Here is a 27,751-nt window from a genome sequence, read left to right on the forward strand (position 1 = left end):
AGGGAGTCCGTCTCCTGCACGACGAGCGTTCGGCAGGTAACAGGTGCGTCCGAAACAACATGGGAAATGCAGACACCAAACTTCACTTCAGGAAGGCGGTGATCCAGCTGACAACCAAAACGCAGGTCTGTTTCTCTACAGAAAGCCACCAATGGTGCAATAAGGATACCTAAATTAACTTTGTGGTGCGAAGCCTGTGGAGATAAAACTGCAGTGCCAGATGGTAGCAAGAGCTGCAGTACAGATAACAAAAACTCTAGAGGAAAAACATGAAATAAAGGAATTGGCATATAATCCAAGATAACCAAACAGAAACATATGTTTGGAAGAAAAAAAAATTCCAGTTGATTGTGTGTTTTTTTTTTTTTTTTTTACAGTTTTAAGCACCAGAGACAATCTTTTAAGGCATAAGATGACTTGAGTTTTTCCAGTGTTGTTAATTTTACCCTTTTGACAAGTTGAACAAGTAACGTGGTGTGAAAAATATTGGATGAGTTGTGAGACGACAGCATTAGTTTCCATGGCGTGCCAGACTTCTCTCAGTGAGTGAGAACTAACATTTCATCATCCTTTCACTTTTTAACAACAGTAGAATGTTGTTCTATTATTTGGTCATTTTTCATCCATATTTATTTATTTATTTACACATCAGAAGCTGTTTTTAAATAGCCATTTTAATCTTTATGCAGTTTTGGGAGGAAATTGTCAATACATTATTGGAAAGACTAATGAACCTTCAAACCAAGGTCATCATTGATGACTGATAGTTTAGCTTCACATTCTAATTACAGTGTTAAATTTGCAAGATTTCAGTTTTTACATTTAAAGCTCAAATGCATATATGGTTACAGTATATGATATGATGAATCAAAGAAAAATAATTTGTATTCTGTGTTGATAATCTAATTTTCCAGAAAATACAAAGGCTTTTACATAGAAATATTAAATTATAAGATCGTTTTTGGTCTGACAAAATAAAGTATTTAAATATGAAAATATTACGTTTTTTGTTTATTTAAAACAACATGAAAGAAAACAAACCCAGTTGTGTAAAGAACAGGTTTATATTGCAACCAGTTTGAATTGAATTGCATTTCCAGCTGTGATGTTTGTTTTCAATATGTGAAACAGTGACAGCAGGGTTACAGTGACTTGGCCAATCCTGTGAAAAACATACACATGTGTGTGGACAGTGATGTTTTGGGGGTTTGTTCTCCTGCAGCCTGTTGAAGCCACAGACGATGTGTTCTGGGACCAGTTCTGGGCCGGCTCTATCACCGTCCAGGATATATTTTCCCTAGTGCCTGCTGCAGAGATCAGAGCTGTCAGAGAGGAGTCTCCTTCAAACCTGGCAACACTCTGCTACAAAGTAAGTTGCACTCACCCACAGGAGTTGAATGTCAATTTTTGGATTGAATCTGCATGGTTCTATTAGAGAAGGTCTAGATTTGTGAATATAATGCATATGCTTGTGCGTCAATTTTTTCCTGCAAGACACTTCAAAAACTGCTGATGTTTAGTTTTTTTTTTTAAATTGCTAAACTTTTATTGTGAAAGGGTTAGGATGCAACAGTTTAATTCAATCTGTGAAGGTGGAACAAACAAGTTTAGATTCACTTTTACTTGAATTTAAAGTTGTAGTCTAGAATTAAAGCATACACCATCTCCACATAGCATTCAAGAAATTACAACATGATAAAGTAACGTGAGAGAGGGACACAATCAACGTCCATTATTGGGAGTGGACAGAAAAAAACTGCAGCACCTTTAGCCACAGTAACTTGAAGTAATCCTTTTTTGTATTACTTTATCAGCCTCATGTCAATTAAGTAAATGTGTGAGAAATTTCTCTTTACAATTTGCAAATATTAATTTATGAACAGAGCTTTGGTGTTTGGACTATTTCCGCAACTTGATTTTTTTATTTTTCAACCAATCTGACCCGTACTTGCTGGTGTGTTTGGGATTATGTTCAATTGCATGACACAATTCCAACCAAGTTTAAGCTCTCTGGCAGTTGGCCTCACATTTGATTGGAGAACACTTGCAGGCTCTCTGGGCCCCTTTTTAGTTTTTGACAAACATCTCCACTGTGTACTTGTCTGTTCAGAACAAACGGTTTTGAGGTGTGTTCCCATGAAACTTTGCAAACCTATGCTCTGCTGTACTGTATTTGTTCTTTAAGACATACTTGTTTAAACGTTTTCCAATGTTACTGTCATGAACTCAAACACTGAACATGCTAACTCAACTTGAGACAAAGCTCTGGCATGGCACTTGTAGATGAACTTGCTAGAACTTCCACTTCCACTATTGGTAGGAAAGGGAATATCTGAAATGTTTTCTACTTTCCAGTTGGTTCTCAGATTTTTGTTGGACTGTTAAATAGGTAAACAGGCTGGCTTTTTTATTTTGTGTAATTTTATTCTATATTTTTCATTTTGCTGTGAAAAATTATTGTTTAATAAATTATATTTTTAAGGATGTTTTATATTTATTGATACATTATGGTTTTTATTAATCAAACAACAGAAAAATAATCGTTAGAATAATCATCCAATTACTCCTTAAATTAGTCAACTAATCAATAACATAATCGCCCGATTAATCATTTTACAAATAATCGTTTACCGCCAGCACTAGTCAGAACCACAAGCTGTGATCAGGTTGTCTCTACAGACTGAGGTGTCTGTTCTGAAACTACACTCACCAGCCACTTTATTAGGCATGCCTTGCTAGTACCAGTTGGACCCCTTTTGCCTTGAGAACTGCCTTAATCCTTCGTGGCATAGATTCAACAAGGTTCTGGAAACATTCCTCAGAGTTTGGTCCATATTGACATGATAGCATCGCACAGTTGCTGCAGGTTTGTCGGCTGCACATCCATGATGCGAATCTCTCGTTCCACCACATCCCAAAGGTGCTCTGTTGGACTGAGGTCTGGGGACTGGAGAACATTTGAGAGGTGAAGTTCAAGAAACCAGTCTGAGATGATTCTTTATGACATGGCGCGTTATCCTGCTGGAAGTAGCCACCAGGAGATGGTGCACTGTGGTCATAAAGGGATGGACATGGTCAGCAACAACACACAGGTAGGCTGTGGCGTTGACGCGATGCTCAGTTGGTACTAATGGGCCCAAAGTGTGCCAGGAAAATATCCCCCACACCATTACAACACCAGCCTGAAATGTTGATACAAGGCAGGATGGATCCATGCTTTCATGTTGTTGAAGCCTAATTCTGACCCTACCATCCGAATGTGGCAGCAGAAATGGAGACTCAGACCAGGCAACGTTTTTCCATCTTCTGTTGTCCAACTTTGGTGAGCCTATGTTAATTGTAGCCTCAGTTTCCTGTTCTTAGATGACAGGATTGGCACCCGGTGTTACTGCTGTAGCCCATCCGCCTCAAGGTTTTTTGGGGGGTTTTTTTTACCCATTTTTATCACCCAGTGTGTTAGGAAACGGTTGTTGTCCGCGTCGGCGGCCGGGGCGGCTCTGTCTCTCCGGGCAGGCTGGCCCCTCGCCGGGTGGGGGTCGTTAGCCTGGGGGGTGAGGGCCTCCTGGCCACATGTCCGGCCCGGACCGGGTGGCCGGGGTTCGCCTGGGTAGCGTCCGCCGCCGCGGGATCCCTGGCTGCCTCTTCCCGTGTTGTCGGGGCCCCGCCCGCGGGTCCCCTCGGCCGCCGCCCTGGGGGGGAGGGCGGTGGGTTGCCTCCTGCCCTCTTCTCGCCCTCTGTGGGGTTGCTGGTGGCCTGGGTTCCGGGTTCTTCCTTGTTGGCCTCTGGTCTCGCGGGTGGCGGGGTTGCCCCCCCTCCTCTCAACCCACCGCCAGCGGGTGATGTGGGCCCGACCCTGGTGTTGAGTGCATGTAATTAATGCCATAAAAACAGGGAGGGGGAGGTCAGGGTATCATGCTGACAATGACCTCCCCCCCTCCAGAACTAAGTATCCTTGTTAAATGTATTTATTAAATGTTGAATGTGCAGTGTCTACAGTGTTATTAAAACCGTGAGGTGGGGAGTGCCGGGCCACACGGGACAATGTCCCCCATGCCCCGGACCCCCCACCCCTGCCTATGTGCGTATGAGTTGTGTAAGGGGGGGAAGGAGGGGGAGCGGAGGCCGAAGCCACGAGGCAGGACCAGCGGAGCCGGCCCTGGAAGGACACCCACGTTCCCCCACCGGCCATCCAAGTTGACGGGGGCCGGCCCTCCGAGCAGGGCCAGGCCCCCACCATACCTCCACGGGCGCCCCCGGCTAAAAGCTACAAACAAATCTAACTCACCAGTACATGCGTCTGCTAATCACTCGGTCGTCGCGGGTTTCAGCACGGAGGTTTCGGCCCGGTAAGAGGCTCCTACAGTTGATATATTGTTTAGCCATCCATTACCATGAACCGAGAAAAGTAGTGAAATAATACAACTCACCTGTAGCTCGTCTCTCATGCAGCTTTCCCCACTGCTCCTGCTGAGTGACTGAGCTACAGGGGCAGACTTCCTATACGCAGCCTGTGATGACGTCGACCGACGTGACGTCACCAGGTACTAAAAATATATTAATATAATAAAAATATATAATAAAACTGGGAATTTATCACCCGGGTTACACTGGGCTCGGGAAAAACACAGAGGGAGGAAACAATACGGACCAGGGAGAAGGGGAAAGACAAGACTAGATATACACAAGGGATAACAAGACACAGGTGCAGACGATCAGGACAGATGGGAAACAGGAAGGTCAAACCAGAACTTAAACACAAGGACACAGGCTTCAAAATAAAACAGGAAGGGTCAAACCCTGGCATTATTGCCCCCCTCAAGGGACAGATCCCAGATGTCCCCAAACGCTCCCCCACCCCCCACCCCCCGTCGGTCTGCCAGACCGACGAGACAGTTCAGGGGCCGTCCCCAGGGCCGGACGGACCGGCGAGACGGTCGTTCTCGGGCCTGAGCAGACGGGCGAGACGGTCGTTCCCGGGACTGAGCACAGGGTTGTTCCCGGGACTGAACACGGGGGTGTTCTCGGGACTGGGGCCTTGGCTTGGGGGTACATAGAACCCTAGGGGCCGGCTTTGGGGGACATAGAGTCCTATGGGCCGGCTTCGGGGCAGACAGAATCCGAGGGGCCGGGCCCTCAGCACTGGCTGAGGGGGACACCGGGTCCTCTGCACTGGCTGAGGGGCGTCCGGGACCCCCACCGGAACAGGCTGGGGCTGGCTCCGCCGTCGTCTCCCCTGGGGTTGAACACACCTGGACCCACCTCGAGCCTGGCGTGTTCCCCAGAAGGGGGGAAGAGGCTGGGGTGCGTCCAGGACCACCTCGGGAACAGTAAGAGGTGCATCTAGGACCCCCATTGGAACAGGCTGGGGCTGGCGCTGCCGTCGTTCCCCCTGGGGCTGAAAACGCCTGGGTCCGCCTCGAGCCAGGCATGTTACCCAGAAGGGGGACTCCTGCCCCTGCCTACTGGTCCCCATCCATTTCGCCATTTGCCAGTAGAACTCCCTTAAGTTGAAAGTCTCTCCTGCTGGGTCCATGGTGGCTGGTCCGTTCTGTTAGGAAACAGTTGTTGTTCGGACCCAGATGTAGGACAGAGCAGAAGGCAGGAGTTCCAAAAATGGAGGGAGGAAACAATACGGAGCAGGGAGCAGGGGAAAGACAAGACAAGACTAGATATACACAAGGGATAACGAGACACAGGTGCAACACGATCAGGGCCGATGAGAAACGGGAAGGTCAAACCAGAACTTAAACACAAAGACACGGGCTTCAAAATAACACAGGAAGGGTCAAACCCTGACACAGTGCTCATACCTAAGTGACAGTCCTGGGCATTGCTCCCCTCTGCCAGTGGCCTGCTTACTCCTCAGGTTAAGAAGGAGACTTGAGCTCAGTGCAGGGCCCTCCCGGGGTCGGTAGAGGGAGAGGAATGCCCAGGACTGACTTGGGTAGGAGCACTGGGTGATAAAATGGGGAAAAAATCGGGATAAAAATAAAGTTGAGTATTGCAGAGATATGATAATCAGTTATGATTTCATATTTTCAAAAACGTAAAGGGATTACCTTCTTAATATCCCATATGTTGCAGTGTATGACATTTTTGCCTTTGTGTAAGGGATTTCATCCTTGAATCTCCCCTCCCAGGGACAAACAGGTGATTTTAATGAATTTTTTTTCCATACACGTGGGGCAAAACCATCCCCTTCCTGTTTCACAGCGAATAACATAGGTGCTGTTAGCCATAAATATTTGTGTTGCGTGCGGACAGTTTTGAGAACATTCACTACAAATTATCTGATGAAGCATGGCGTAATTGCAGGAGGAAATGTGACAAAAACAATTTTCATTTGATCAGAAGGTGGCGCTATGGAGTTCATTCATTCCGACACCAAAACCACCTGTCATGATATGAGAGAAGACACAACTTGTATTCTTCACAACGCTTTTATTTTATTATCCACGGTTTAACACGTGGCGCGGCTCAAGGCTAACAGAAACACACACGGACTCCCAACATCCTTCTAGTCCTCATCTAGTGACGTCATCACCCTACATTTGCCCCAAAGAGACAATACGCTAGATCTCACAACATCTCCCCTTTTTAGAAGAAAAATAAACAGTATAAGGCATCAGTGAAATTACCACTTGGCACCCAACTGCAAAATCCTAAAACCTCTCAAACTGTCTACTTGCAAGGCAACATCAACGTTTGTCACTATTTAACCTCATAAACAGTAAACCATTTCCATTCAACAGCGTAAAATACAACTTTTTTTCACAAAATCAATCTCTCTCAGTCTCTCTCCTTTTACTCTTTTTTTTTTTTCTTCACAAAATAGCTTTTGTTCCACCAACACATAATCGAACAGGTGTTACCAAATGAACACTGGACATGCTGGGGATGGACTACTCTCAGTCCTGATAAGGGATTATTTTGCCCTTTTCAAAGATAGAAACCAAATTGTAAGTGTAAACATCACTTAACCCCTTAACTTTAGTCTCCTTTCAGTCCATGGTTCCTGTAAGAAATAACAAACACCCACACAGACCTACTAATGACAATGTCAAGTGTCAATTTTTCTCAGTCTCTAAATCTGAGAGGCAGTTTAACCTCCCGGCCCCTGGAAGTCAGTCTTAGGGAAGTGGTAGACTGGAGAGGAGAACCCTGGGCAGGATTTGACGATGGCTGGAACAGTGATGGCCCCTGTGGAGTAGCCACCGCTGTAGTAGTCGGGCCTGGTAACCTTCGTGCAGCTGGTTTAAAACATCAGTTCTGAGTGCTGTGGGGATTACGATGCGATCTCTGTACAGCACTAGACAATCTGATTTGGAAAGGTGAGCCCTGGCTACGTGAAATCCCTGCAGGGGTGAGAACTCTGCCATTCTCTGAGGCCACCCTGTTCTGATAAAAGTGATTACCTTTTCAAGTTCTGCATTGTTCTGCGTGGCTCTGCGGATCTCCTCAAGCTTGGGTGACTTGATAGGCTTGCTAGTCACTATAGTGATCATATATGCTTTTACATGACCATCTGTGTCCGACTTGTGGTCTCCATCCAGGGGATGCCTCGAGAGTGGGTCAGCCACCACCAGCTGTTTACCAGGAACATCCTCAGTGGTGACATTAAACCACATTAGGCGCATGAGCAGCCTCTGACACCTCAATGGGGTTTTGTCAAGGTCATATGTATTAATTAATGGCACCAAAGTCTTATGGCTGTCTGAAGGCGGACACAACCCATACCATGGATGTAACAGGAAAAGCGCTTGTAAGCTCACACGCAAGCCAAGCACTCTTTCTCAATCTGCAAATATATTTTTTCGGCATCTGTAAGAGTGCGGGAACAGAAGGCGATGGCCCGCAGCTCCCCATCGTCTCTTTTTTGAGTAGATTGGTGATTGGGTGCAGAATGGTGGACAGGTCAGATAGGAATTTACCCACATAGTTTATCGGTCCAAGCACCTGGTGAAGTTGCTCCAGATTTGTGGGGCTGGGCATTTTGAAAATGGCCTCCACTTTGCTATTATCTGGTTTTATGCCATCAGCGCTGATGATGTGCCCGAAGAACTGTAGTTCAATCTTTCCAAAGTGGCACTTGGCTCTGTTGAGCTTTAGGCCTGACACTTGGGTAGTCCGTAGCACTGCATCCAGGCAGCGGCCGTGCTCAACTTTACTTGACCCATGGACGAGAATGTGGCCCATCACGATGACCTCTTATCCACGGTTTAACACATGGGGCAGCTCAAGGCTAACCGAAACACACGCGGACTCCCAACGTCCTTCTAGTCCTCATCCAGTGACGTCATCACCCTACAACTGTATGTCAGTGGTTGAACAATCAATCAATAACCTTTTTGACTACACCACCACAGTCAGTTGGAACCTTGTTTTTACATGTATTTACAAAATCTATGACTTCTCTCTCCTCCACAGCTGAGAGAAACACTGAGTTTCAATTTCTAGTTATTAAAGTCTGTTCATCCATCAGTTGATCCAGGACCACATGTGTTCTGCCAGCTCAGGTTCAACACTCCAAAATACCTGTTGTAGTTATTAACCCCCTCATTCATATCAGTAATGATTTCATCATTATTGGTCAAATATTGTGGATAATTCGTCTGTCTAGAACTTTTCCATATGACATTGTTCAATATATTCCAAATACCTTTAATGTTGTTTTTATTCCTGTCTAATAATTGACTATCGTATTCCTGTTTGGGTATCTGTAAAATTGTTGTTAGTTTATTTTTATATTTATTCTCAGCTTCTTCAGTTCTGTATTTTAGTTTTTTATAGTGTATTCGGTTTTTTTAATAGGCATTTTGCGATTCATGGTGTCTGAATATGTATTTCTTTATTGGACGATTCCTATTATACAATAATTTAAAGGTATACAAAAACGTTGCATAAGCTTTATTAATGTTATCTTCATGAAATACTGACTCCCAATTTTGTTTAATCAGCTCTTCTTTAAATGCATTAATTGTCTCCTTGGTGTTCACTCCCTTAAATCATTGTCCAATATCCTGTTTCTCTTTTCTATAGCAGCTGTCGTTTACTACAAAAACTGGTAGATGATGGCTGATATCATTAATTAATATTCTACTTAGAGTTTTATTCAGATTTGTAAATATGTTATCTATTAACGTGGCACTGAGAAGTCATTCCAAAAGCTCTGGTCTTTTTAGGATACAAGCTCAGACTGCATTGTATCAACAAACTTGTTATCCAAGTTCATCCCAGGTGGTCATATCCACCCGTTCATACCCACTTGTTTCGCAAGGAAGCTTCATCAAACTATGAATTTTAGTCCGGATTGGACAGGACATGGGCAAGTTAGAACAAGTTTTCCACTCATGGTGAAGCATCGAAACTCGCTGTGTCACCAAGGGAAGGTCCTCTGATGAAATCTCAATTTTATCTCATGATTAGCTTCATCAACCTCCTTAAGCATGGACTTTTTATTTTTTTTAAATATTTTTATCATGATTTTTTTCCCATTTTTCTTCACCCAGTGCTCCTACCTAAGTCAGTCCTGGGCATTGCTCCCTCTACCAACCCCGGGGGGGCCTGCACTGAGCTCAAGTCTCCTCCTGAACCTGAGGAGTGAGTAGGCCGCTTCTTTTCACCAGACAGGGTGGGGTTTCTCCAGCCGGAAGTAGCAGGTGGAAAGATTATTTTATTCCGGCCAGATCTGTCCCCAGCCCCCAGCACTGTGCCCCCATCAAGAATGCTCTAAACACAGGCCGGTCCACCTACTACTCCCATGTCATACACTCTGGTTCCTCCAAACCCAAGACTCTCTTCTCTACAATCAACAAACAAAAGCATGGATTTGACGAGGTTTGGCATCTCCTTGACCATCATGTCAGAACAGCCACATTAAAAACGTCAAGCGAGTCACTTCCTGTTGCCACTAGGAGGCGCTCAGTATGACTAAATGTGACCATAGGGATCTGTTCAAAGCTGGACTCGTCAAAATTTGCTGAGAAATCATGGGCAAGTCCCCAGACAAAAACTCAAAAGCTTTGCAATTTGAGATCAAAGTTGATCAGATGAAAACTCTGGAGGAGTTCATTCAGGTACAAGGTCTTCAAATAAAAAAAAATCAGCCCAAAATCACAAATTCAATTCAAAATAGTGGACTTCCTGTCCATTTACTAATATGGGTCCTTTTCTGTGTGGGTCGCCAATTTACATAAACCTACCAATTTCCGTACATGTAGGCAAAACTCCTAAAAAAGAAAAGTATTCAGCTTGACTGACTGGGAGATTTCTTTTTTTAATGAATATTGATTTTGGCATTGATCTCATTGGCATGTTCTTCTTGTTTCAGGCAGTGGAGAGACTAGTCCAGTGTGCAGACTCCAGCTGCCCCTCAGATAAGGAGCACCAGATTGTGGTGAACTGTACCCGCCTGCTGACCCGGGTACTGCCCTATATCTTTGAGGATGCTGACTGGAGGGGCTTCTTCTGGTCCACCATCCCTGGAGCCAGCAGAGCAGGGGTACCTCAAAACTCTGACACTCAGTCGGCTTATTTCTGTTCAGAATACAGGAATTGCTAGGTTTCATCAGTGGTTACAGTGTTGGCTGATAGTTAGCTGATTTTAACTAACTAGTGAAATACCATTTGATGTTATTATGTGCTGACCAGGCCCGGATTAAGAGGGCAGGGGCCCCTGGGCAGAAATTCTTGATGGGCCCCCCCTCTCCCCCGAAAACACACAAACAAGCAAACAAACTGGGTTTTGAATTATGGACTGCTATTTGTTGGAAACACCTGTAGCTTATACAGGATTTACACTGATAGGGTACTGTCTGTATGATTACAATGGACAAAATCGGCACCTGCAGATATCCTCCATCATACAGGATTTACACATACTTGCAACTATGCTTTCCTCAGCAAGCAGCTACAATATCAAGACTATCAGCATATTGTTACTCATTACCATTTGCAAACAAAAGCTGCTTCATCTCCACAAGTCCAGATTGTGGATTCAGAGTCAGATTCCTACATTATTCACACACAAACCCACACACACACAAAATACCTGTGGCTGTCTCATTCCTGTCTGTCTCTGTCCTCTCCTTCTCATCTGTGTTTCAGTGTGGCTGTCATCATGTTCTGCTAATACAAAAAGGATGCAAAATAGCACTGGTCAACTAGACTAAAAGCCTTATGATATTAAATAAAAATGAAAAATAAATGTAATATAGGTTGTCCTAACACACTAAAACACACACACACACACACACACACACACACACACACACACACACACACACACACACACACAATACCTGTGTGTCTCTCTCTCCACTCCTCCTCCTCTGTGTTTCAATGTCTCTCTCTCCTCTCCTCCTATTCTTTGTTCCAATGACTCTCTTTCTCTCCTCTCCTCCTCTGTGTTTCAATGTCTCTCTCTCTCTTCTCCTCCTCCTCTGTATTTCAATGTGGCTCTCATTTCTGGTTCATCTCTCTTTTTTTCTTCTTTTTTTCTAAATGTTTTTTCCCACATTCATCTCTCTCTTTCTCCTTCTCAGCTCTTTCTCCATTTTACTCCCATCTTCTTTTCTCATGATCACTCTCTCAGAAAGACTAGTTTCTTGCTTTCTTACTCGCAAACTCAGTCACAATCTCATCAAAGTCCAACTTCTTGACGAGCTGAGACTCAATGGCCATCAGCGCGCCGGGGGATGCTGCTTGTTGGATGTACAAGGCGTGTACATCCAACAAGCAGCATCCCCCGGCGCGCTGTGGCTACAACTAGCAACCGGCTGTGTCGCGCTTTGTCCAGCATCCTCCTCCGGAGGACCCGGCGGCAGGACCGGCTCCGGCGGAGCTGGCGCGGTGGTGGCTGTACCGGCGGAGCCGACGACGGCTCTTCCTCCTCATCCCTGCTTCTTTTTGAAAAAAAGTTGGATGGAAGGCACACTTTTTAAAAAAGTTTCCTCCCTCTCCTCCTTTTCTCTTTTCCGCTTTCTTTTACTACAACCGCTTCTCTCACTCATCTTTCTCCAATCAAACTCCTACACTCCCACAACTCGGAGCTGTCAGTGCGGCGTTTATAAGGGCAGTGACGTCCGACTGCTAGCTGTTTGACCAACCAAAACATTCCATTTTAGTAAAAAAAAAAACAAATCTACGTGATTTTTATTGGTTATATACAGTCTACGGGTTTCTCAAATTCTAGCTGCCCCAATCCCTAAAAAAAATAATTAAATAAATAAATTAAAAAAAAAAAAAAAAAAAAAAAAAGAGGCTCGGCCACGGGCCCCCTGATGCGCGTGGGCCCCTGGGCGCCCGCCCATAATGCCCATTGGGTAATCCGGGCTTGGTGCTGACCTTAGTGTGTGCTTTACTGTAGTTTTATCTGCTGTATTTCAGTCTTGAAAGATTTGCTTTTTCTCTGACTGAGATGTTTGATTGTGATGGGTAATTTTGAAAAGACTTTCTTAAACTTACCTGTGAGCTGATTGTTGCTAGCAGTCTGTAAAACCTTCTGTTTGAAGCAGCAGGTCAGGGAATCTATCTTTCAGAAAACACTTTGTAGAATTTCATCTATCGGCAACTGATCATTTGAGGCCCTTTTGATCTTTGCATCCAATAATAACTGCATGATTTAGAAAAGAGTCATGTCTGACTTTCAGAGCAAGCTTTTCCATGAAACAGACTCCTGCTGTTGATGTTGAGGCCACTGCTCAGCCGAGTACCCCCCCAAGAGCCCCCCACCCCACTCTTCCTCTTCTGGCTCTCTGGTTACGTCAGCAGGGGAATACAGCGGAAACACTGACCATATTGTAAATCTCCTCTTGCCTCGCCAAAGGTGGAATTAAGGAGGGATTGAATGTCCATTAATGACATTTTGGGACTGAGATGTCCCACAATGTCTGGGTCTCTGGAAAGCGCCTAGAGACAACTTCTGTTGTAATAGACGCTATATAAATAAAATTGAATTGAATTGAAGTGCACAGCAGCTGCAGGTGGAGCAGCTTGATGGGCTGTTATAGTCATATGAATTCAGTTTGTGGTTCTTACACAATGTGACAAATTAAATGGTGAAGTGCTAAAAGACAACTTGATCATTCATGCTTAGTTTGTGCAAAACCATCTCTTCTCTCAGCGATGCATTTATTTCTCTCCATCCTGGATGATGAGCTCAGCAGAAACATGCACTTCCTGTCTGAAAGAAAAGTAGCTGCTATAGAGGTGCAGAGGAACATTTCTTAAATTTTAGGGCTATTCTGTGTGCTGACTATTTTTTTTCTCAGATATAAGCTTCCAGTAGACTTCTACTTCTGTTTTTTTTTCTTGTCAAATTTTGAATAATTGTATGCTGCAGTATTTCAGTTTTAACTCCTTTACCACACAAAACACGAAAAAATTAAATAAAATGTTTGTGTGTTTGAGTTATCAGATTTACAATTTCCGAGAGTTCTCAGGTCATGATGTCAGATTCAAAAGATTTGATGCACCGAAATGAAAATTTGTGGCCGAAAGCGAAAATAATAATAAACACTTGGCCGAATACCGAACAATACCAAACATGGTTCTTCGCAGTTTTTCATTTATTTTGCCAATTTTTTCACCATTGCATAAATCAAATAAATTTGATTTAGGCATGCTTTTAAAAGAAAAAAATCTTTTACAAAATTACAAGGTAGAAAACATTTGTTGAACATAAAAAAATGAACATTTTTTAATTTCCCAGCATTTCTTAAATATTCCAGCAGACATTATACCAGCAAAGAACAATAACTTAAAATAAATAAATTAGCAAAATAAATTTTGTGGCCATCTTTGAGCTTACGTTAGGCTTAACTGACTTAACATTGTAACATAGGCCTTAAAACAATAAAAATGCGTTAAAGCGCTCAGGGTTTTTTTATCATTTCAGTAGTGCTGAAAGACTTTGCAGATGTGCCCCCTCTAGATATTTGAGCAGAACATTCTCTTCGCTGTTTGATTTCGTCATCTAAACGCACCTGTAATAGATTGATTTATGTTGTTTTGGTTCCACCTGCTGGTGAATGTTAGTTAAATTCTTATGTGGTTAGTTTTTGGTTGGCCAACTATTTATGTGGTGCGCAACAGTTACGGAGCAGCCAGTCTATTTATATTTCAACGCCGTTATTAATTTTTCGGTTTTTTTCCCACTTATTCCACCGAACACCGAAAGTGTTTTTTTGCCATTTTCGGCCGAACAATTTCGGTTACCGAACAATCGGTGCATCACTAGATTCCAGTGTTCTTTTAATCACCGTTCTTGTCACTTAGTTTTATTTTTAGCAGTACCACGTGTCACTGAAATTCAAATACAATCATAACCAAATAAATTCACATCAATATAAACCTTTATTTTACTACAAAAAAAAAGGAAAACATTTGAAGACTATTTTAATGGTTCCTAATGTCATGATGGTCACCCAACTAAAGAAAATAGAACAAAGCATTAAGAACAGTAAAGAATACAATTATAAATAACGGTTCTAAAGGTCAAACTCTAGATGAGTCTTAAAGACTCAACAACACAGCACAAAATTAAAGTATTTACCAGACCTTTTCCAAAAACACCACCATTAAAATCCGATCCTGAACTCATGTGTTTGTGTTCCAGTGTTTGGATGAAGATGTTGACGAGAACGACGTTCGTCCACTGGCTGAATCACTGCTCTTAGCCATCGCTGACCTGCTCTTCTGTCCAGACTTCACCGTCCAGAGCCACAAGAAGAGCAGCCCGGTCAGTCTTCCACCTCTGTCTTGAAGTGTTGTGCAGCCCATTACACTTAGGAGGTTATGATTTTCCTTTCTTTTTTTGAATATTGTAAGTGAAGATTGACAGCGCTGCGTCTGTAGATATGAGACGGTGGCTCCTGAGAATTTACAGGTGGTACTAAAGCTAGTGCAGTTATCATACTGAGTTAATGACCCATGAGTCTTCAGTGTCTTCATTTTGTGTGTTGACATGGCTTTTGCTTTAAATCGTATCTTTTGGACAAACTGAATTATTGACCAGCGGCAGTTGAAAGAGACGTGAGAAGGATCACATTAATTTGGGTGGAGCTGCATTTGTGTCCGTCTTCCATGTCCAAGGTCACCTGGCTAAGTCAGGTCAAGCTTTTCAATGGTTCCTCGGCTCCACAAAGTGCAGCATTTCCTTTGTGATCTTTCCACAATAAAAAGGTAAACCAGGCTTGATTCGGCAGAGTGTTGACTTTGTTTTATCCTTGAAGCTGAAGCACTGTCTGTTCTTGCATATTTGAGAGGTCAGTCGCTGTTATTTAGCTGTGTGGCAGCACCAGTCGGAGCCAGTATCTCCTCCCTTCAGCCTTCTCAGGCAATAGCTCAAGTTAATGAGTGACTGTTCTCAGCTCAGTGGGAAGGAGGGCTTTTAGTGTTTGGAAAATTCCTTAAAAGTCATCAATCAATCAATCAATCAATCAATCAATCAATCTTTATTGTCACATCATATTACTGAGTAACATGGGTAAAAATCTTGGTTGTGCAGGCTCATCATTGCAGTTAAAAAGATAGAGGGACAAAAAAACAAAGTGCATAGTGCATAAATAATCTACATAAAACAGTACGTGGAATAAAATGATAGAAAAATAATAAATAGTCTTGGGCCTGTGTTTATAAAAAATCTCTATTTGCAAGAGACACGTTCAGTTCAGTCTGTCACCAGAACTAGGTCTTGTTCAGCAGTCTATTTGCTGACAGATAGAAGCTGTTCAGGAATCTGGTGGTCCTGCTCTTTATGCACCGTTACCGTTTGTCCCTGGGACCTGTTCTACAATCAAATCGCTCCGTACTCGTCACTGCTACCGTGGAAAATACCACTCAGCAGTTGTTTATTCCCACCAGCGTCTGTGACCCGTGAAGAATAAGAGCACTGAGGAGCACGTTAATGGAAACCAGCAGTGCTTCATACTAAGTTCTCACTTCTTTGTGAGGATTTATCCACCTGAATGTCAAAAGATGTTTTTGTCGATATAAAGTGTATTTATTTTTCAACCGCCAGTAACGCCCACTCATCCCAATAAGGTTTTGGTTTTATGAATATTGGATTGAGGATATTAAAGGATAAATTCTCCTACAGTATACTAATATTTCAATGTATTAGTGCTTCGTCAAGTATTTTGTTTGGATGTAAGTCAACAACACACAAGAATCCAGACTGAAATGGTTCAAACAGATTGTTGGAGATCAGATGGGTCTTGAGTTGAGAGGCAACTACACGTTCCAGTATTTTTGACAAAAAGGGGAGATTTTAGAATAATTTATGAGTGAGCCTGTCAACAATCTACTCTTTATGATGCAAATATCATTTAATGACACAAAGCCATTTCAAGGCACCCAACATAAAGAACTTGGATAATTAAATATGAGCAGCATCTGATGTGTGTGGAGGAAAACCTCCCTTTTATCAGGGAGACACCCAGTTCCTCTGGGAGGAAGACCTTTTGCCTTGAGTCAGGAGTGTGGGACATGAAAAGAAAAACAGTTCAAAAGAGAAAAAAGGAGAGAAAATGGAAAAAAGAAGAGAAAAGGAGAGCTACACCAGTGAACAGGCTGCATGTTTGTCCTGCAGCTCCAGAGCCAGAGGTTTCTGGAGAATGTTAGACAATCCATGATTTCCATGTCAGAATCAGAGTCAGGTTTATTTGGCCCAGTCAGGTAAACAAGACAGGGAATTTGACTCTGTTATTTTCGCTCACTGTACAGTAAATAGGCAAAAGACAGCTCTTATTAACACATTAATACAGTTTTTAAAAAAGTGAAAGGTGCAGCAGTATGAGGTAGACATGGTTAAATATTGAAAGGTGCATTGTTACAGCATATGATTGTGGATGGAGGGGCGATGCTAATCTTCTCTGTATCACTGCAATTTTAGTGTTCGTGCTACTGAAGTTGTTTGCCTGTTTGACATAAATTTCATCATCTAAACCAGCCTACAAGGTGACAGAGGCTATCCTCTGTCAGCTGGCTGCATGCGACCCAGAAATATGTACACTGATGCATGAGAACACTGACGGCACACTACAGGAGAATCATCGCCCATCATATACAACAGTATATTGGTCTGATTTTACATGGCTATGCAAGTGGCGCTTTAGTGTTGTTGACCCAAAAACTAGTCTGAATAGGCAAACATGCACATCTGCAGACCCAAAGCTAACAAAGCTAACAGGACAACATAAGTCGGTACATTAATTCTTTGTAAAAGAGTTTATTTAGAAGAAACCTGACAGTCCCACTCATGAAAATGCTCAACGCTGGGTTTGACTATTACTCATGCAGTTCAGTTCAGATGAACTGGTTGTCCAAAGCCGTATTTCAAAACACATTTAAAAAGTTGTGTTGTTCTCTAATAATGACATAAAACTCTGCCTTCTTGATGAGGCATGAGTGAGTTTCATGCGGCTCATCTCTGCTGCAGGACACAGCTGAGGAACTTCAATCCATAGACAGCTGTGAGTATATCTGGGAAGCTGGGGTGGGCTTCGCTCAGTCCCCCCCTCTGAACTACATCTACGACCTCAACAGGTGAGGTTTCATTGTTTATTAGCTCCATTTATCTGTTTGTGTGTTATCTGTTATTTCAAACATGTCATTTCAGTCTAAACTGATAGGAAGTTTTTTATTTTTTTCTCGATGTAGTCAATATATCTCACTGGACGTCACTCAGAAAATATTGTTCTACGTGTAAGGACCATTATCAGCTCCTTAATCTTAATAGTTATGGATATGTTTAACTTCATGTAACCTGAATCGCTCACTTCTACTTGAACTGATTGCTGAATTTCTGATAGCAAGCTTGAATCACACAGTCTAAAAGTTATTTTCCCTCCTGTTTAATTGTTTCATCTCTTTTTAACTCTTTTACATGAACTCTTTAGAAGGATAGAGGTCCAGTTGGTCAGATGATTTATTTGAATTATACTGACTGAACCAATGTTTTTGCAATGTTACCTTATCTTGTGCAATTATACAACTTGTGTTATGTTTTCAAGGACTGAGCTGCTGAAGTTGCTTCTCACCTGCTTCTCTGAAGCCATGTACCTTCCTCCTTCCCCTGACAGAAAAGTCCTCAACCCCTGGGTCTCTTTCTTCTGCTCCACGGAGAATAGGTGAGGAAAGACTTGAAGGTCATGTACCTCAGGTTTGTCCTTCACCTCAGCGTTTCTAATTTGAACAACTTCCCACCAGTTCAGGTTATGCCTGCACTTTTTAATGCAACAGCTTTAGTTGATCTTTTGTTCATAGATGATTTTACATCAAAAACTATTTGACAAATATCAACAAATGAAAGATTTTTACAGAAAGGTGTTTGTTTGGTTTTTATTAGAAGACAAACAAACAACAATCATCAATCTTGAGGCAAAAAAATGTTAAATGATTCAATAACAAACTTTCATAAGGTATAATTATCTGATGTTTTCAATATACAACTGCCAATTAAACAGTTTAATTACATCATCTCCCTTTGGGGATTAATTAGGTATTTGTTAATGTTTACTTGAATTTTAATTGAACAGATGCCTCCAAAATTGTAAGATAAACGGTTTCATCAATATAGTATTAGTCTCATCATTTTTAATTCAGATTGCAGGATGACGATCCCAGAAGAAATTTTTTCGCTATTGAAATTGCGATGTTTATAATTATTTAAGAGAAAGTGAACGGTTTTACCACACCTGTATGAAGAAAATTCATTAAAAGTCATCTGTTTGTCCCTGGGAGGGGAGATTTGAGGATCAGCACAAACATGATGCTGAGCTCATTTAATCCTGTGAGTTTCATTCAAATTGGTCAAACGGTACATGTACTGTACAGTGATATTTTAAAATTTTGGACACTAAACATATATTTTTTATGACAAGTTATATTTCAATCAGTGTCATCAAACTTTGTAGAGATATAGCCGTATATGTCAAAATAATTCATGATTTTATTTTAGAAATTTTCAGTTAAGGGTTGAATTTGGATGAATTTTCTTAACCATTATACAATGTCTCCAAGAAGATCTGATTGCTTGTCATCAGACTGCCGGTGTAACTGCTGGAGGCAGCCTCGCCCGGAGCCATGATCAGCATTAAGCATATGAGGCCATCCAGTGTGTGGCAGTTATCCAGTCACAGTTGACATCGCTCCCTGCATCATTGTAGTGGGAAGCCTTAGGGTCAGCTCCACGTTAGCATGAATGCCAAAACAGTATGGAGGAGAAGTTAATTGTTGCTTTTGCAGGTTACAACAGTAGAGTTGCCATTCTGCAGTACCGATAAAAAAATGATTTAATTCATTTCATTTTCTACTCGAATTGTCCAACCTAATAAACTTAAAATCCAAACAGCAATATTCAAACTATTTTATTCCATTAAGTGCAGTGGTGGACAGTAACGGAGTAAATTTACTTGAGTACTGTACTTAAGTACATATCCAGAGGATTTGTACTTTACTTGAGTATTAGATTTCTTTGGTACTTATTACTCTTACTTGAATACATTTCCAAGACAAATATTTTTACTTTTACTCGAGTAAATTTCTAGGAAGGCTGAAAAGTACTCGTTACTTTCAGGTCTGCTCTTTTTTCTTCTTCCCCAAAATCCTATTTTTAGACGGATATTGGGAGACAGTTTGTTATGCTCTATATTGCTATATTGTACTGGTACATGTCCTTCCTGTAAAGTTAAGTGACTTCAACATTGAGTTATTGAAAGCAGAGATGTAGTTTTTTGTAAAGCAGTGGTCTTTCAGGGGGATCCAGACTTAGTTGGATGGTGCAGGTTCATTCGGTTTCAGTTCATGATTGTTAATTAACTCTGCATCATCTGCTGTCCTCTTATGATCCCATTCATTTGATTGGTTTTTGGTGTTTCTGCAGGTTTTATATAACATTGTGGTTCTAAAAGCAGCACATCAGTGCAGCTGGTTTCAAAGAGTTAATTCTCAGAAACAAGAGTTAAAAGATCCTTAAATTAATTTAGAAAAAATATAGTAATTTACTCATGTGGAAAATAAGAAATTTACTCTTACTCTTACTTTTACTTAAAGTAAATTTAAAAGCATTTACTTTTGGATACTTAAGTACCTTTTAAAAGCAAGTACTTTTCTACTCTTACTCGAGTAATATTTTGACTGAGCTACTTTTACTTGTAACGGAGTAAATTTTGACCAGTAGTATTTGTACTCTTACTCAAGTACTGGGGTCGAGTACTCTGTCCACCTCTGATTAAGTGTTTGTTTGATCCCGGATCACATATTTCAATAAGATTAAAAGTTTATTTTTTTTCCCTGGCTGTCTGGTTTAATTAATTTTGTTGCATTGATTCATAACATCAAAATACTAAAATAGAACCCATATGTGGCTTATGTGGCATATTAAAATGAGCGCCTCCATGCTACCCAATATAGCGTATATATTTATATAGCGCTCTTCAAACTCAGAATGTGCATCATAATTTTCTACTGACAAAAATGCAAATTTTTAGATAAATTATTACAATATAATTGGCTAAACTGATGGCGAGAAACTGAGATAAAGGAACTACTGCAAGTGATTAAACTATGTAAACGTGTATGATACTTCCATATCATACAGGCTTTGCCTGCGTAAGAGTGTGAGTCAGGCCACAACCCACAAATGATGTTTGAGCCTTTTTACTACTAATACTAGTAGACGCTTTTATCCAAAGCGATTTACATCTGAGAGAACAACACAAACACATAGGAGGGTACAGCATGGATAAGTGCTGGTCAGACAGCTGTGAGTCCAGTTGAACACAGGTGCTGCCATGCCAGTGCTAGGCCTTTTTAGACTAAAAGAACGTTTTTGGCAGGAAGTGTAGCATCCATCCATCCATTTTCCACCGCTTATCCGGAACCGGGTCGCAGGGGCAGCAGTCTCAGCAGAGATGCCCAGACTTCCTTCACCCCAGACACTTCCTCCAGCTCTTCCGAGGGGAGTCCAAGACGTTCCCAGGCCAGCCGAGAGACATAGTCTCTCCAGCATGTCCTGGGTCTTCCCCCGGAGGGACAGGCCTGGAACACCTCCCTAGGGAGGAGGGACATGCCTGGAACACCTCCCTAGGGAGGAGGGACATGCCTGGAACACCTCCCTAGAGAGGCTTCCAGGAGGATCTGATACAGATGCAAACTCAGCTGACTCCTCTCAATGTGAAGGAGCAGCGGCTCGACTCCGAGCTCCTTCCGGGTGACCGAACTCCTCACCCTATCTCTAAGGGAGCGTCCAGCCACCCTGCAGAGGAAACTCATCTCGGCCGCTTGTATCCGCGATTTTGTCCTTTCAGTCACTACACGGTTTTTGGCAGGAAGTGTAGCATTTAAAGTTGAAATCAGGAAACGAAAGTGTTTGTATAGTTTAAATTACAGTTTTAGTCAGTGTTCAATCCTCTTGTTATAAACCTGCACCACTGAAAAACCCTTCACTTACCTTACCTGAACTTTGTTGCAGCCACACAGCGCTGACTGACCTCCAACCTTGTATCACTTCCACAGACATGCCCTGCCTCTTTTCACATCCTTGTTGAATGTAGTCTGTGCCTATGATCCTGTGGGGTACGGCATTCCATATAACCACCTGCTGTTCGCCGACCACCGGGAGCGGCTGGTGGAGCAGGCCTTGCAGATCCTCGTCGTTACTCTGGAGTATGAAGGTGGATCCGCTGCAAGTGCTGCCCTCCAAGCCCTGGATTCCTCCGCATCCCCTTCATCTAAAGAGGAGCCAGAGGTATATTAGGAAGGAAATGAAAGAATGAATGATTTATGTATTTTGTAACATTTAGAATACAAAACACTTCTTTTTTTTTTTTCAGCCAACTGGACCTGACAACCTCTTTGTTAATTATCTGTCCAGGATACACAGGGAAGAGGTACTGTAAAGAACAGCTGATTGTTGTATTAGTGACGATACAGTATTGATTTAAGTCTGCCTTTTATTATTTTGTCAGGACCTGAGCTTCATTCTCAAAGGTCTGGCTCGTTTGCTCAACAACCCTCTGGTTCAGACTTACCTACCTCGATCCACCAAAAAGATCCAGTTCTACCAGGAGCTATTGATCCTCTTCTGGAAGTTCTGTGACTTCAACAAGGTGCTGGGCATCTTTTTTCTGCAAACACAGATGACAGATGCAAGCTGTGTCATTTTATGTCTGATGATTGTTGTTAAAGTCACTCGGTTTTCATCATCTGTCTCTTCATGTACTTAGGATCATTTATATTTCTAGTTGACACTCAACTAATTATTTCAACAACAATGAATTTAATCAGAGCCTCCGGACTCTGGGGAGATATATTTATATATGTATATATAATTTCACTAATTTGCAAATGGCAGTGCAGTGTGCCAAATTTTTCTAATACTTAACATGGCAAAGATGCAGGAAAACATCACTGTACTAGTATTCTGAGTTACTGTAATACAGTTACTGTTAATCCTTATACACTACAGTGATTCATGTTGTCTTTATCATTTTTAATTTGCTAAACTATTCACAAGAACTTCTGGCTCATCAGAGCATATTGATTCAAATGTAACCAAACAGTGTAAGCTAATTTGACATGTATCTGGTAATTACACGATTAACAGTAATGGTAACCAATGGTAACCATCTGAAATATCCTGGTACTGGGGTTCAAATCAATTCAAAAAAACTTTTTTTAATCCCCAAAGGGAAAATAATTAATTATGTATTATATAAATTATATATTATCAAAATTGATAATAAATAAAATATAGAAATTAATACATCTGTAACACCCCATGCAGTTTTGCTGTGTTGAGAAAAATCTGCTGAGAGGAAATGTGCATGGTCATTTCTCTGTTCTTGGTTTTGGTAGAAATCTGAAGACATTAACTATGTCAAACTGCAAAAGTGAATACACCATGCTTCCACTCTAGACTCAAACGGGTTTCAAAATGCCGACTTTTGTTGTTTTGTCTGTTTTAGAAATTCCTGTTCTTTGTCCTGAAAAGCAGTGATGTATTAGAGATGCTGGTTCCCATCCTCTTCTATCTGAACGATGCCAGAGCAGATCAGTGTGAGTCACTTTACCCTCTGTGCAGGATAGCCTATACTGAATTGGATATGAACTTAATACACTTGAATGGATTGTGACTAAAAAAGAAAATCTGTAGAAGAACTTTTTTGTGCATCTGCAGCTCGAATGGGCCTTGTGCACATCGGTGTGTTCATCCTGCTGTTGTTGAGTGGAGAGAGAAACTTTGGCGTTCGCTTGAACAAGCCATACACTCTCTGTGTACCCATGGAAATTCCTGTTTTCACAGGAACCCACGCTGACCTGCTCATAGTGGTGAGAAACCACGCGATGAAAAGGTTTAGGAAAAGCAAAAATCTGCCAACTCTAAAAAGAAACTGTTATTCCTTTTGTATTTAGATCTTTCACAAAGTCATCACCAGCGGACACCAGCGACTCCATCCGCTGTTCGACTGCCTGCTCACAATCATAGTTAACAGCAAGTATCTCAGCTGACATGCTGCATCCTGGTGGAGCATTAGGAGAGCTGCTGTGCCTGAATTTATTTCTGCTGTAACATTTTTGTGTCTCTACAGTTTCACCTTACCTGAAGAGTCTGTCCATGGTGGCAGCTAACAAGCTGATCCACCTCCTGGAGGCCTTCTCCACACCTTGGTTCCTCCTGTCGGCCTCCCAGAACCACCATCTGGTCTTCTTCCTGCTCGAGGTCTTTAACAACATCATCCAGTATCAGTTTGATGGTAAGAGAAAATATATATAAGTTATGTTATCAGCGTTGGGCTGATTAGGACATCACATGAAAATGTAACATCCCCCTTCCAGGTAACTCCAACCTAGTGTACGCCATCATCCGTAAGCGTAATGTATTCCACCACCTGGCCAACCTGCCAACTGATGTGTTGTCTATTCAAAAAGCCGTGCAAAAGAAGAAGTTGGGGATTTCCCGGATCAATTCTACAGACAATGAATCCATGGAAGGCTCCAGAGCTGCTGCTCCTGCTGAGCCTGGCACACTCAAGGCCAGTTTAGAGGCCACTCCAGGTAGGAGGTCAGATTACTCCATCCATCAAAGTTTCATCATGGCCATTTAGGAATTGAACTACAGAAAATCAATCAAAGATGAAAACCTGTCGAGGATCAAAATTTAGCTCTGAAAACTGTAGTCTGTTCATTTCATGGAGAGAAAAGTGTCAAGGAGGATTTGTCAGGTTTAAAAAAATCTACTTTATCATTGTGATTAATTGCAAACCTCCCCTCTTAATCAGGTGGGGCAAACCAGGCAAGCAAATTAAGAACAAATTTCTTATTTACAAGTGCAGCCTAGGGGGGTAAGGGGAGGGAGCTAAGATGAAAAAACAAAGTTATATAAATACACAAAAAGACATTAAAACACAATACAAAAGATAAAACAAATAATCAAGTAAAACAGTCAGTATGCCTGAAGGAGGACTAAAGGCAAGTGCAGGAGTCGGTTGTACTCAATAAAAGATGTAGTTTGAAGGTGGAGATGGAAGTGAGAACAGAAAGTTTAAGGGTTTTTTGTAAGTTAGATGTAAATAAATACCGGAAGCACAGGACAACAGTGAACATATATCAAATAACTAATTTGTCTGTTAAAAAGCTTGGTTACAACACAACTATTGCAACAACACATAATCAGTAGGGTAAAACTAACCTGTCTCACGACGGTCTAAACCCAGCTCACGTTCCCTATTAGTGGGTGAACAATCCAACGCTTGGTGAATTCTGCTTCACAATGATAGGAAGAGCCGACATCGAAGGCTCAAAAAGCGCCGTCGCTATGAACGCTTGTGTGAATAGCAATGTAGTGAGGCCAAAAAACAGGGTTTCCGCGGGGTTTTAAAAAGTATTAAAAAGTGATAAATGAAAATTGCCAAATTTAAGGCCATTAAAAGTGTTAAATTCACTGTCAGAGGTATTATTTTTTTTTAAATTGGTATTATTTTTTACCTTTTACATTTTAAGCTGTCTATTTTATTGTCATTCACAAAGTGAAATAAATGTGAAACATCTGGTCAACATCAATGAGTCTATAAATCTGTTCTGTATAGTGTTCTATAGTTCAAAATCTGTATTAATGTTAAAAGGTTCGTGATTAACACAAAAAAAATCTGAAGGTAGTGAAAAAGGTATTAAATTGGTATTAAATTTAACATAAGGATTGCTGTATAAACCCTGAAAAAATCATCCTCAAATACACAGACTGGACATAAAAAGAGGCTAAATAATTACATTAAGGAAGAAAATTACTCAAACAAACACAAGACAGTAACAGGAGATATGAGATGAGATGTAGATTTAGATCAAAGTAACTATAAAAATAAACAATACAGTCAAAGAGGGGAAAAAAAACAACAAGAAAACGGACAGAAAGCAGGCACACTGGCCTTACATGCCGGGGTTCTGGGGGCCTCTATCATCTAAAACATGCACGTTAATATATATCATGCTAAGCTCATAACATCATCAGGTGCTTCAGGTTTTCGCTCCCAGACACATTTTCAGGAGGATTCTGTTCTGCAGTGAGGAACGGATTGTGTGTGTCGTAGGAATCGATAATATAACAGAGAAGTCTCGGGTGAGTGAGGATGGGACGATGGTTGCTGTGCTGAGTTCCCACTTCCCCCACGCACCTGCCGACGGCGGCACAATCACCAGAGCCAGTGATACCGAGTCCAACTCAGAGAGAGACCATGAGGTATATAGAGTCTCATCGTATATGGTATCAGTTTACTTGTTTCATTCGACTGTCTAAGAGTTTTATCCTGTCATCAGACCTACAATACACCATCAGATGTATCGAGGAGTCGAGTGTCAAGTGTGTCATCGACAGCCTGGAGCGCTAATCCCGACTGGGTGAGGTCCTCAGTACATCTGAACGTAGTTCTATGTGAAGTTTCCTGTCATGTGACTTCTCCATCTCCTCCCTGTGGGCAGATGGTGTCATGGAAAGCCAAACTCCCGCTGCAGACCATTATGCGGCTGCTCCAGGTGCTGGTGCCGCAGGTGGAGAAGATTTGCATCGACAAGTAGGAGATTATACAGTTTTCACAAATGTACACAATAAAATGAAACAAAAATGGTAACAATTGAACTAGGGTCATGTTTTTAGGTTTTGGAAATAATAAAAAAAAAAAAAAATAAGATTATAGGAGATACATTATGAAAAAACACATTATTGTGTGCTTATAATAATTTCTGTGGACGTGTAGGTGAATACCAGCTCACAACTTTGAGGTGACACCTCACACAAATCCAAATGAGATTAAAATGATCTTTTTTGTTGTTTTTTTTTCTTTACATTTTTAGAAATGAGAGTAGAATATTTGACCCATTGGCCACGGTTACATTATGTTTTTTAATTCGGAATGAATTATTCCGAATTAAATAATTCCGAATTAAACAATTTTCCTTCAAGTTTACATGGAAATAGTAATTCGAAATTCAGGTTTACATGGAAAACACGTTTGGTCGGCTTTATCCAATCCCGCTTAAGGTCTGGGGTTGGGAAGGGTTCTGATTGGATCGGGGGGCGGACGGAAATTACGTCTACCAGAAGAAAAACAAACTTAGCCACTTAGCCGCTACAACTTTGAAAAGCTCACAATTTTTATGTTTCCTGCCATCTGTTCTTTTAATTATTTCCAAGTCCTCCAAGCTATTTATTAAATAAATCATCTCTGCTTTTGACCACCGTTTACTGCGTGCTGCCATCTTGAAACTTTGTTTCGAAAACAAGCCCAGCGCGGAATATAAGCGTCATGGCGACAGACGGGCAAGGGAACGAGCAGCGCAGAAAGACCGGAATTAATTTAAAGCGGAATGAGTGTATACATGATCGCAGAATTATTCTATTTGGATTTAAAATCGGAATAAACCAGCCACTTACTTCGGAATTAAGTTTAATTCGGAATGGCCATTTTCATTCGGAATTAGGTGTTTACATGGTCATTTTTAATTTATTATTTAATGAAATCAGAGAGTTCCTTTTTCCTTTAATTACATAACAAAAGTGCCACTTTTGTTACAAAATTAATCATACATTTATTTTCACCATTTACATGTAATTAAGTAGAGCAAATAAGCTTAAGAGGTGAACTATTATTATTTATAAGCAGCTTTTATTTCTCCAAAAGAGGAACATCTGTGAGACATCAAGCTTGTTGATCAGTGGCCACAAGATGTTTGTTTGAACCAGATGAGATGAAAGCTTTTATCGTCCTCAGGGGTTTGACAGACGAGTCAGAAATCCTCAAGTTCCTGCAGCACGGCACACTTGTTGGCCTCCTGCCTGTCCCTCACCCCATCCTCATCAGGAAGTACCAGGCCAATAATGGTACGGCCATGTGGTTCCGTACCTACATGTGGGGGGTCATCTACTTACGGTAACTTACTTACGGTTACATATTGATGTGTAAATGGTCCTTATCTTAGCCATCTTGGTTCTGAGTCTTGAATTTGCTTGTTCTAATTTTCCACAGAAGTGTTGACCCTCCAATCTGGTACGACACAGACATAAAGTTGTTTGAGATCCAGAGGATTTAGAGAAGCTACTGAAGACAAATGTGGCCAAACTGTGCAGGTTTCTCTTCAACATTTCTGGGCTGAATAGAAATGCATAAACATCTCTTTCTAAATGAATGAAATTAAAATTCATATATCTGTGACATTTATTGAAGACTGATGTATTCATTCTGCCAACAATGACAAA

The 27,751-nt window shown here is 41.5% G+C and overlaps 1 protein-coding gene across 3 annotated transcripts; it reads left to right on the top strand.

Annotated features, from left to right (window-relative positions):
* hid1b (HID1 domain containing b) lies at positions 1-27,705 on the top strand. 3 transcript variants are annotated; one of them, XM_061707822.1, is made up of 19 exons: positions 1-125; positions 1,223-1,369; positions 10,331-10,501; positions 14,618-14,740; positions 17,441-17,547; positions 18,015-18,131; positions 21,520-21,751; positions 21,837-21,893; positions 21,972-22,112; positions 22,971-23,061; positions 23,183-23,334; positions 23,419-23,497; positions 23,595-23,759; positions 23,842-24,060; positions 25,590-25,738; positions 25,816-25,896; positions 25,978-26,069; positions 27,267-27,425; positions 27,522-27,705. In XM_061707822.1, the coding sequence occupies exons 1-19, from the start codon at positions 60-62 to the stop codon at positions 27,583-27,585; spliced, it is 2,412 nt and encodes an 803-aa protein (XP_061563806.1). In that variant the 5' UTR covers positions 1-59; the 3' UTR covers positions 27,586-27,705. The 3 variants fall into 3 exon arrangements, with proteins under 3 accessions (XP_061563806.1, XP_061563807.1, XP_061563808.1); XM_061707823.1 differs by having other exon boundaries at positions 27,525-27,705; XM_061707824.1 differs by having other exon boundaries at positions 18,084-18,131.
* Positions 27,706-27,751: the final 46 nt, after the last annotated feature.

The sequence above is a fragment of the Cololabis saira genome, chromosome 19, assembly GCF_033807715.1.
Source record: "Cololabis saira isolate AMF1-May2022 chromosome 19, fColSai1.1, whole genome shotgun sequence".
Lineage (NCBI taxonomy): Eukaryota > Metazoa > Chordata > Actinopteri > Beloniformes > Belonidae > Cololabis > Cololabis saira.